Genomic DNA, 12,087 nt, shown 5'->3' with positions numbered 1-12,087 from the left:
TTTTTTTACTAAAAAATAAAAAAAAATAAAAAGACCAAACATTTTGAAAAAAGTTTTTTTAGTAAGTTTAGTAACCAAGTAATTTTTCTCCTTCACTGATGTGCGCTGATGAGGTGACACTGATGGGCACTGATAGGCTGAACTGGTGGGTATTGATAAGGTGGCACTGATGAGGAGGCACCAATATGCCGCACTTATGGGCACTGATAGGTGCTACTGATAGGCGGCACGGATAAACAGTACTGTTGGGCATTGATGGGTGGCACTGATGGGCATTGATTGACAGCAGTGATGGGAATTGATGGGCAGCACTGCTAATGGGCACTGATTGGTGGCACTTGCGGGCAGTGATGGGCACTGATTGCTGCCACTGCTGGGCACTGATTGGTGACACTGTTGGCGCTATATTGTAATCAGGGCACTGATGGAAAATCCCTGCAATGAGACACAGATAGCAGAAAAAAAACCTGACAGGGGTTATAACCATACCTTGCTTTATCCAAACTAACAAAAAAAGTTTTGCCTATACAGTGGAGGAAATAATTATTTGATCCCCTGCAGATTTTGTAAATTTGCCCACTTACAAAGAAATGAAGGTTCTATAATTTTTATCATAGGTGTATTTTAAATGATAGAGACAGAATATCAACCAAAAATCCAGAAAAAAAACACGATACCAATGCTATAAATTAAGTTGCAGTTCAATGAGTAAAATAAGTATTTGATCCCCAAGCACAACATGACTTGGTACTTGGTGGAGAAACCCTTGTTGGGAAGCACAGAGGTAAGGCTCGGTTCACACAGGACGCGGCACGACTTGCAGCGTCGCAACCTGCCGCGACCTCAGCGGCGACTTGCAAAACGACTTCTGTATAGAAGTCAATGCAAGTCGCCCGAAGTCGCCGCCAAAGTAGTACAGAAACCTTTTTTCTAAGTCGGAGCGACTCGAGTCGCTCCTATTAGAACGGTTCCGTAGTACAGAACGGGGGCGACTTGTCAGGCGGCGAAGTCGCCTGGACAAGTCGCCCCTGTGTGAACTGAGCCTAAGACATTTCTTGTAGTTGGTGATCAGGTTTGCACACATCTCTTGGGGGATTTTGATCCACACAGATCTTCTCTAAATCCTTAAGGTTTCTTGGCTGTCTCTTGGCAACTCAAAGTTTCAGCTCCCTCCATAAATTTTCTGTAGGATTAACTACTTCAGCCTTGGAAGATTTGGCTGCTCAATGACCAGGCCATTTTTTGCAATACGGCATTGCGTCGCTTTAACTGACAATCGTGCGGTCGTGGGACGGGGAGAGAGGGGGAGAGGAGAGACGAGGGGAGAGGGGTCAAGGGGGAGAGGAGAGAGATCCTGTGATCATACTAAGTATGAACACCGTTCTCTCTCCTCCCCTAGTCAGTCCCACCCCCCTACAGTTAGAACACACCTAGGGAACACAGTTAACCCCTTGATCGCCCCCTAGTGTTAACCTCTTCCTTGCCAGTGACATTTATACAGTAATGAATGCATTTTTATAGCACTGATCGCTGTATAATTGTCAGTGGTCTCAAAAAAATGTGTCAAACGTGTCCAATTTGTGCGCTGCAATATCACATGTACCGATAAAAATCACAGTTCACCGCCATTAGTAGTAAAAAAAAAAAAATAATAAAAATACCATAAATCTATCCCCTACTTTGTAGACGCTATAACTTTTGCGCAAACCAATCAATATACGCTTATTTCGATTATTTTTTTTACCAAAATTATATAGAAGAATACATATTGGCCTAAACTGAGGAAAAAAAAATCTTTTTATTTTCAATTTGGGATATTTATTATAGCAAAAAGTAAAAAATATTGTGTTTTTTTCAAAATTGTCGCTTATCTTTTGTGTATAGCACAAAAAATAAAAACCGCAGAGGTGATCAAATACCCCCAAAAGAAAGTTCTATGTGTGGGGAAAAAAGGACATCAATTTTGTTTGGGTACAGTGTCCCACGACCGCGTGATTGTCAGTTAAAGCGACGCAATGCTGTATTGCAAAAAATGGCCTGGTCAGCCAAATCTTCCGAGGCTGAAGTGGTTAATCCTACAGAAAATTTATGGAGGGAGCTGAAATTTTGGAGTTGCCAAGAGACAGCCAAAAAACCTTAAGGATTTAGAGAAGATCTGTGTGGATCAAAATCCCAAGAGATGTGAGCAAACCTGGTCACCAACTACAAGAAACATCTTACCTTTGTGCTTGCCAACAAGGGTTTCTCCACCAAGTACTAAGTCATGTTTTGTTTAGGGATAAAATATTTAATTACACACACACACACACACACACACACACACACACACACACATATATATATATATATATATATATATATATATATATATATATATATATATATATATATAAAATATATAAAAATATATTTTTATATATATATATATATATATATATATATATATATATATATATATATATATATATATATAAATATATATATATATATATATATATATATATATATATATATAAATATATTTATATTTTACCAGCACTTTATACATTTCAACACATATGCGGATTATAAGGTTTGTGATGCTGTGATCACACACTCTATGGTAAAAAAAACTTTCCACATCAACACATTTTTTATTTAGTGTCTTTGCATCAAGGCACTTATGCTAACATCCAGATAGCGCAGCATTTCCTCTAGAAATATAACCATGAAATACTAAGCAATGCTTATTCATTCGGTGATAATAAAGTGTATTCTCCATATTTTGAGCTGTGAAGAGTATTTCGTCTTATATTATTTTGCACATAAATTCACAGATAACGATAAAAATTATAAAGAAATTGTCAATTGAGAACATGACACATGAAATTTTGATATGTAGGTGTAGGACATAGGTGGTTAGAAAAGTTATGCTAATATGATGAAAAAGTTTCAAACACACCACTTTCAGATATTCTTGACATACATTTTGTTTTGCACACACAACACACTGTTCAAGTTCTTCTGTCTTTGCGGTTAGGGAAGATACCGCAATGTGCTTTCTTTCTTGGTGGCTCTTCTGAGGTAGAAGTTTGAGGAACGTCAGGCCCCTCATATACTCCAGTCAGTGCTTTTCCAAGATGTGTAAGGAAAACCTTCCTTTTGTGCGATTTACTTGCATTCCAGTCTGGTTTTAACGACATCCAGATAATGTCGCCGTTGATCGCACTAACATCCAACATGTTATAAAATATAACCATCGGCCATCTTCTGGTCATTCGTTTAGTACTGGATGTACGAACAGCTGATCCAACGTATCAACGTCTCCTTTTGTTTCATTATATGACTGAATTATCTCCGTTTTTTTTTTTCTCTTCTTGGGTTTGAACAGTAGGTTGGGAATGCATAGAGCTCAAGAGGGTAACAACTTTGTTTTTCCTGGGACAGTATGATGCAATCATCACGTCTTTCTGGAAACCAGAAGAGTAGACATTTTGTTTTTTTGTGGTCATGAATTCTTGGGGCAAATCTTTTTTGTTTTTACGAAATGTTCCAACAACTGTGATTTTTCTTCTCCAGTCATTTTTTAGCTAACTGCAGGCTCGTGAAGAAGTTATCAAAAGTGATGTGTCTTCCAGAATGTAATATTTCTTCAGCCAAATCCATTACCACCCGATTCACTTCCCTTCCTTGGTCTTGACATTTCCTGGTGTACACCTGCATAGTAAAAATGTCTATTCGAAGATGAAGATGGCAAATCACTTTGGGTGGTAGGTTTCTGTGACGATGCTATCATCAGAATCTAGGTTGTCTTCTACAAGGATGTCATCGAATTATGCCGCGTACACACGAGCGGATTGTATGGCGTACTTAGTCCGTCATACAATCCGACGGACAGTCCGTCGTACTTTCCACTGAACGGACTTGACCACACACGGACAGTCCGTCGAAAGCTTGCGCGATGACGTGTACAGCACGTACGACGGGACTAGAAATAGAAAGTCCAAGACACAGCAAAGCACCCTTCCGCCGTGTAAATCCTTTCTGGGCATGCGCCATTCTAAGTCCGTCGAACTAGCATACTGACGACCGTATTGTCCGCTGAAACCAAAGTACGACGGACAGAATTTCGAAAAAACCGAAATACTTAGTACTCCGGACTGCACGCTGAAAAAGTCCGCTGAAGCCCACACACGAGCGGATTGTCCGCTGAAATGTGTTTCGACTGACTAAGTACGCCATACAATCCGCTCGTGTGTACACGGCATTAGTTTTCATCATCTGATGGCTCGTAATCAGATGCATGTTGATCTTCTTCAGAATATGAGTTCAACAAACTAAGTATTTCTTCATTACTGGAGGCATTTGTGAGCCATGAGGAAACTACGCCACCAAATCAAGAAAGCATAACAAATCTTCAAAAGCTAAGAAAGCTCTAACATGCACAAACATGTCCTAACTTGCAGACTGAAAATGGCTCACAAAGTGCAGTACAATAATCATGTGACTTGAGTCATAATGGAGAAACCACTGGAGAGCAACACGGGTCCGACGGACCCGGACAGTGTGCGATGCTATAAATAGAATTTACAGAAAAAGTGTAAATACAAAAAATATATTCTTTCAGATTTATAACTGTCTAATTAGCAGTAAAAAAAAGTCATAAGTTCTTTTCAACTAATAATAATACATTCCATTAAAAAAACACAACACAAACTACCTACATGGTCCATTGGACCCTGCCGGTAGAGCGAGGATTAATATAGTCTTCCAGACTGCATACCCCCTAGATCCTACATTGTGCCTGCTTGGCTTAAAGTGGTTGTAAACCCTTACAACCAACTTTGACCTACAGGTAAGCCTAGATTAAGGCTTACCTGTAGGTCCAAGAAATATCTCCTAAACCTACACGGTTTAGGAGATATTTGCCGAAAGACAGGCATCGCTGTCTACGGCACATGTGCCGTAGACAGCGCGCGCAGGCGCACTGAGCGCACCGCGGTCAGCGGCGATATGCTGCGAGTGGCGGCTCCCGTGCGCATGCGCGGGAGTGACGTCATCGCGGATTCTCCAAATGGCGGAGCAGGAGACCCACCGAGAAGATGGATGCGCCGGACTACAGGGGACAGCGGTGACTTCGCTGGCTCCTGTGTCAGATAAGTGACACATAATGGACTACTATGCGATGCATAGTAGTCCATTATGCTTTACCTTTGCAGGGAATGAAAGAGGAAGTAAACCCATCAGGGTTCCTTACTTCCTCTTTAATAGATGTTGATGTGACTCCATCCTCAGTGCAAATACCAGCACACAAGACATTGGGGTTGTTTTACTATAGGCAACTAGACTGTGCAATTTGCAAAGAGCAGTTGCTCCAAAGCTTAGCAAATGAGATAAAGCTTAAATTTGTAAAGAAAACCCAATAACATGCACGGAAAGTAAAAGAAACAAAATTTTTGCTTGCACGTGATTGAATGATGGAAGCCAGCAGAGCTCCCCCTCATTTACTAAACTCTGGAGCAACTGCTCTTGCAAATCGCACAGTCTAGTTGCCTTTAGTAAATCAACCCCCACTATGCCCGATGCAAAAGCTTATAGCACAACGGCAGACTGCTTTTTGCTCCACCAGACTTTGCCACTTGGATTTCTATGGTTAACAATATCCTGGTCCGTGAGAAGCTGATATATCAAAGACTAGGTTGCCCAACTACATTTGAAAAATTGTGGGGGGGAACTGATTTGATGTGATTGCATTCATTTCTTAAATATTTTTCCATACTCACTCAGCTCTGAGATGCTGCCGACACATGTGGCGAGGAGTGATTGTTCCAAAGTGCGCAGTTCAAGGTGCGTGTACGCGTCTGTGGTGTCATCTCTGGAAACAGAACTGTCTTTATATGGGCTGAAGTATGGGGGGAGTGAGAGGACACCTAGAAGACAAAAGAAAATGGCATCAGTCGGCTCCATTCCAAACATAAGACGGAATTATATTTTTTTACACTACAATTTTGCAATTTCGAGCAAAAAAAATAAATAAATATATAATTGCTCACAAGAATTGAATTGAATGACATAGACTTAAAGGTTAACTCCACTTTCTTTGGGGAAAAAATAGCAAATAAAAAAATAATACAGCATATACAATTGTTACACAAGTCTTATTGTAATTGAATGTTATTCAAAATTACTTTTCTTTTTCATAATGTGCTGTATTTTCTGTAAATGCATTATGGGTACCTGGAAGCGTTTTGTACACAGATGGTGTATAGAACATCCCACAAATGTAATTTCCTGCTTGTGTGATTGGCTGATTGATTTTTCAGATTTTGAGAATCCTCTGCAACAAAAATGTCATTTTTTGGAGAGATACTCCCAATAGCAAAGCTCCCAACTGTCCCTGATTTCAAGGGACTATCCCTGATTTTGAGCAATGTCCCTCTGTCCCTCACCCCCCTCATTTTGGTCTGATCTATATAGTTGTATATAAAATGCACTTCTTATCTATCAAAAAGTGTTTCCCAGTGCTAAACCTTTCATTCAATTTCTAAATTGCTGCATTTGTACATTTTAAAAGCCAATATAAAGGAAAATAGTAGTGGTAAAAAAAAAGCACTTGTGGTTTTAATTAACTTTTTTGGGGGGGTTAATCGTCCTTTAAGGGGGTGTGGCAGGGGGTGTATCCTATGCCTACATACATTTGCTAGTAGGTGTCCCTCATTCCCATCTCAAAATGTTGGGAGTTATGCAATAGAAAATCAGATCTAAAAAGGGATACAGACCTAGCAACTCGAGTCCTGCAAGTGCAGCATCTGATTAATAAATATAAAATCACTTTGCACATGGACACAGGCAAACAACTAAGTGTCAGTTCACACTGAGGCAGCACGACTTGCAGCGCGACTGCCTCAGGCGACCTGGACGCGACTGCTGCGGCGACTTGCAAAACGACTTCTCTATTGAAGTCAATGCAAGTCGCCTCAAGTCGCCCCCAAAGTCGTACAGGAACCCTTTTCTAAGTTGGAGCGACTTGTGTTGATTCGATTAGAACGGTTCCATTGTACAGAACGGGACGCAACTTGTCAGGCGGCTAAGTCGCCTGACAAGTCGTCCCAGTATGAACCGACCCTTACTCTTCAAAATAACAAAAAGTAAAAAGTAAAATCTGCACGAAAGTTTGTTGAATTCCTTGCAATGTACAACATAACATAACATAGTATCTCTAACTGAAAACACCCTGCAACCTCTAATGAAGTGAAATGCAAAATGCTGGCACTATATAAATCCTGTATAATAATAATAATAGTGCACCTGAAGGTCCATGTGATCTTTGCCCAGATTTTAGGTCACATGCATTGGCTTGGCAGTTTTTAATTTGAAGAAAGAAGCAGTATTTTAGTAAGAAGGATAAAGTGATTTGGTAATGACAAATGCCTTATTGTTTCATGGGAAACTCACATTTTAGGTCCACCTTATCTCAAACCTAGAAAGACGTCAGCACCCCCAGCAGTGGGGGGGGGGGGGGGGGAGCCTTTCCTATACACTTCTTATCATTCATTATCAAACGACAACCAAAATAGCATAGGATTGCAAACCTGTCAAAGCCATGGAAGGATGTAGCTAAGTTTATCAATTAATGGTGATCCCGGTGATGATAAGCAGAGGGGAGAAGGAGCAGCCAAGGCCATGGAATGGGACAGACAGACATGGACACATAATAGAGCATGGAGGCTTCGGTGGGCACACGAGTGATACAGGAAGCTGCAGAAATGAGCAGTGGTGTCACCGTGTTGGTTAGGCAGTTTGGCAGGGGGGAGTCACAGAGGCAGCAGAACGGATTTACAGCTTAACTCTGCCCTTCCCTTCAGTGTGGCACAGTTGTAGCGGCTCTTCTCCTGGACTGAAATGGCTAATGCCCTGTACACACGGTCGGAAATTCCGACTGAGAAAGTCAGATCAGATTATAGTGTCAAAAAATCCGATCGCGTGTGGGCTCTATCGGACTTTTTCCGTCTGGAAAAATTTGAGCGCAGGATCTAAAATTTTCCGACAAAAAAATCCGATCAGACTTTTTCAGATCGTTTGTAGAGAATTCCAATCGGACAAAGTGCCACGCATGCGCAGATCAAATTACGAGACCAAAGCTATTGGCTACTAGCCTCAATGTAGTCCCGTCGTAACGAGCGAACATCATCATGTTACGAATGATCGGATTTTCCGACAGTTTTGTCCAACCGTGTGTATGCAACACCAGTTTAGTACAAAATCCATCGGAAAAAAAACAGACGGATTTTGTTGTCGGAATGTCTGACCGTGTGTAGAAGGCATTACTCTAATTTCACTGCACACAAGTTAAATAGAGTCTACCTCATTTTCTGTCTGGAGGACATAATCATCTAGCCCAGGGGTGCTCAACCCATGGCCCCTGGGCCACACTTGGCATTTGAACCCCTCTGATGTGGCCCTTAACCTGTTAATTGCAATCTGGGCTTGCTGACCCGCCAATTCAGAGTGCATCGAGCTGGTACCAGCAGTGCCACCTCTCTGTCGCATTCTGTTTTACACTTGGCCAGGAGGGGTGGCAAGGGCAGCATATACCGGAAGCGATCCCCTGCATTTTCTTCCTGCAGCCACGGAAAGTCGGCTTTTCCTCCTCGCCCCAGGAGGAAAGGGTTCATTATGCTATGCAAAATATTATTATTTTATATTCTGAACCATTTTATTTCATTGTGGACCAGTTACCATATCATTTAAGTGGCCCTTGCTCTTCCAGGGACCCCTGATCTAGACCTTTCCTCCCCAGCTTGACTGTCCCTGGTCCACCCATTTCATTTATAGCTACATAGTTGGTAAGGTGGAATAAAGAAACCAGTCAATCCAGTTCAACCTGCGTGTTTGTGTATTATGCCAAGACCATTTCTTATATCTCTGTATATTGCGTTCGACGAAGATGACCATCTCAAACATTTTTAGAAATGATTGACAATCTCTGTTGACACCACCGACTGTGGAAAGTAGTCCCACATCCTTACCACTCTGACAGTAAAGAACCCCTAACACAGTTTAGGGTTAAACCACTTCTCTTTCAACTTCAATTCATTGGATATTAGTTCTTTTAGTCATTGATGTTCAGCATTGCATGAGGGCGGTGCCTAAGGCAGTTTGCGGTTTTCAGGACGCTCTATATGGCCCCTCCCACCAAGTCATGATCTGCCTGCATTGCTTAGAGAAGCACAGAGGCCAGCGATGACATCACTGGGTCTGAAATAAGGTATGTCATAAAAACAGAAAGTTTTTGTCATTGTCATTAGCATGGTGATGAAGGCGGAATAGATGAACCAAAGAAGCCAAACTATAAAACAGTTTAAGCTCCAATGTTCCTAGGTAAAAGCACTTCCTTATAGGTACTGTACATTGTCTATGGCTGTTTGACTGGAGTTCCACTTAAAGCCCAACTCTGGACAAAACATTTTTTTTCCCATGCAGTAGGGCTGTGCCAGCACTAAACGGGTTAATTGCTTGTTTTTTCCTGCAGGGGTTAAATGCTTGTTTTTTTTCTAGAAGGTGAAGATATCAGAGATATGCAGTTACTTATTTAATCCTCCAATCCTCCCTGCACAGAACCGGACTGGCACCCCCATGCCCCAGTGGTCTTGAATAGTGAACTGTTCCTGACGTCATCATGCCCAGAGCAGGCTCAATAGACCAGGAACAGTCCGCCATTGGACTGTGGGGGAGCGCTACGGTTGTCACCTTTTCTTCAAGTCAAACCTGAACACTTTCGAAGCACAACAACTTTGTTTTATAGTATAAACTATACATATATTTTGCTATTAAATAACATTTCTAATCATATGAAGTTAATAACAAGAGTCCCCCTTTAAATCAGAGTCCACAGAGTTCCCTTTTTACATCTGAACTCACAGGTTTGCCCTTCACTGTAAGGAGGGACTCTGCAGACTCTGATGTAAGGAAGAACTCTGGGGACTCTGACATAAGGGATGCTCTGTGAACCTGGATTTAAAGGGGAACACTGAGAATTCTGATGTACGGAGAAGATTCTGTAGGGGGAACACTGTGGCCTCTGGTGAAAAGGGGAACTCTGAGGTAAGGGGTGCTCTGAGCACTCAGATTTACCTTAGTGTACCCATAAAGAAGCAGGAGAGAGAAGGGAGAGGCTTCAGTCACAGACAGGGATGGATGGTGAGCTCACTCACCCCTTGGCAGTCAGCATCTCTCATCCAGATTTATAATTTCCGACCCCCACTTTCCTTTTCTGAAACACAGCACCGGGATTGGAGTGTGGGCAGACACAGAGGTGTAAGGGCGGAAGGAAGAGGTGCAGATCGAGCCCTCTCTCCTCTCCGGTCTGTGTGTGTGTTTGGATGGGGGATTGTTAGTGTTGGCTTTGGGCAGTGTGAAAGAAAGTGTAACAGCCACTCTCAGCTTAGACAACTGCGGCCAGCAACCTTGCTGGGAAGCCATAGTCCGGTCTGAATAATGTGTCCGGGTTTCAGGCAGTCTGAAACCCGGACACCTGATTCCAAAGCCGAACTGTCCGGGTGAATCCCGGACAGGTGGCAACACTAGGGAGCGCCATTTTCTGAAGGCTCAAAGGATCGGAAGAGTAGCTTTCTGCTCCTTCTAAACAGAAGGAGCAGTAGACCCGTGCATTGTGGGCACAGCCCCACTTCATGGGAAGATCCATTTTTTCCCGGAGTTCAGCTTTAAATTTACTCCTAACAATTATACTCCCCCTTTAATTAATTTAAGATTAGACAGCATAAGTTAATATCTTACTAGTTGCTACAAGCAATGCCCATTTTTCACGTAGCAGCTCCAAAGAACACATAATAAGACATATTCCAGATCAGAGAGCAGAATAAGATCATTACAAATAAAACCTGTGATGATTCTGGAAGAGCAGACATGAATAATGTGTTGGCGTAGAGCCCCCCTTTATATTCTTCCACTCAGCCATACCGAAGGCGACAAAAACCAGGAAGGATTTCAGAGGTGAAGGATGGAAATGTTTCTTCCAAATATCTTTCTGGGGAAGTTAATAACTTGAGCAGACAAGGAAACTATTCTAGTAAGCGGTATTTCGCCTCACGGCTGCCACGGCGCTCTTCACGGAATGGATACGCCATAAAACGGCGGCCATGGACGACTGCTATTCAGATCACAAGTTACTAGATAGAAAAGGAGCGTTAAATCGCTGCCAGATGACAGCTCATTGACTGGAAGAGCCTTGTTTGCCATGATTTATCAGGGAATAAGATTTTCCAGAGTTACTTAGTGTGGTCATTAAAAGATCAGCCATTCGCCCTTTGATGGCACTGGAACTCACCCAGCGAGTGGTTTAGATACTGCCAGGATAGACTAAAGAGACCCCGTCTTGCCCCTTAAGGACATATTGACAATGCCTCTTTCACCACTTGCCACCCAGGCAAATTCTGACATTTCTCTCCTACGTGTAAAAATCATCATTCTTTTGCTCGAAAATTACATAGAACCCCCAAACAATATATAACGTATTTATCAGCATATAACACACACTTTTTTCCCCTTAAAATCAGGGAAAAATCTTGGGTGCCTGTTATACACTGATCCCCCACCGATTGTGAGCCTGTGGGCGGCTTTTGTTTTTCGCCGCCTTTGACCGTTCTCGGCAGCCGAAAGCCGCCGAGAGCAGCCGAAGGCGGCCGAAAGCAGGACAACAGGCTCTGTATCTCAGCGGCACCATTTTTAAATGGCAAAGCTGAAAATGACACTGACAAGACTGCATGACAAGGCTCCAAATGACACTGACAAGGCTGCATGACAAGGCTCCAAATTACCCTGACAAGGCTGCATGATGAGGCTGCATGACAAGGCTGCATGATGAGGCTCCAAATGACACTGACAAGGCTGCATGACAAGGCTCCAAATGTCCCTGACAAGGCTGCATGACAAGGCTCCAAATGTCCCTGACAAGGCTGCATGACAAGGCTGCATGACAAGGCTCCAAATGTCCCTGACAAGGCTCATGACGAGGCTCCAAATGTCCCTGACAAGGCTGCATGACAAGGCTGCATGACAAGGCTCCAAATGTCCCTGACAAGGCTGCAT

General features: G+C 42.5%; 1 protein-coding gene across 4 annotated transcripts in view; it reads right to left on the bottom strand.

Moving 5' to 3' along the window:
- ABTB2 (ankyrin repeat and BTB domain containing 2) overlaps positions 1-12,087 on the bottom strand; it is a 227,861-nt gene that overhangs the window by 68,464 nt on the left and 147,310 nt on the right. For all 4 annotated transcript variants that reach the window (XM_077462772.1, XM_077462763.1, XM_077462757.1 and 1 more), the window contains one exon: positions 5,763-5,909. Coding sequence is in view for 1 of the 4 variants with exons in the window: in XM_077462757.1 (XP_077318883.1) it covers positions 5,763-5,909 (147 nt within the window). In the remaining 3 variants the exon portion in view is untranslated. The remainder of the gene's footprint in view (positions 1-5,762; positions 5,910-12,087) is intronic.

Source organism: Lithobates pipiens, unplaced genomic scaffold (genome assembly GCF_037356315.1).
Source record: "Lithobates pipiens isolate NorthernLeopardFrog02 unplaced genomic scaffold, aLitPip1_a1.2 Scaffold_10, whole genome shotgun sequence".
Taxonomy (NCBI): domain Eukaryota; kingdom Metazoa; phylum Chordata; class Amphibia; order Anura; family Ranidae; genus Lithobates; species Lithobates pipiens.
The sequence above is the reverse complement of the archived record's forward strand: the minus strand, read 5'-3'. Positions and strand labels throughout refer to the sequence as shown.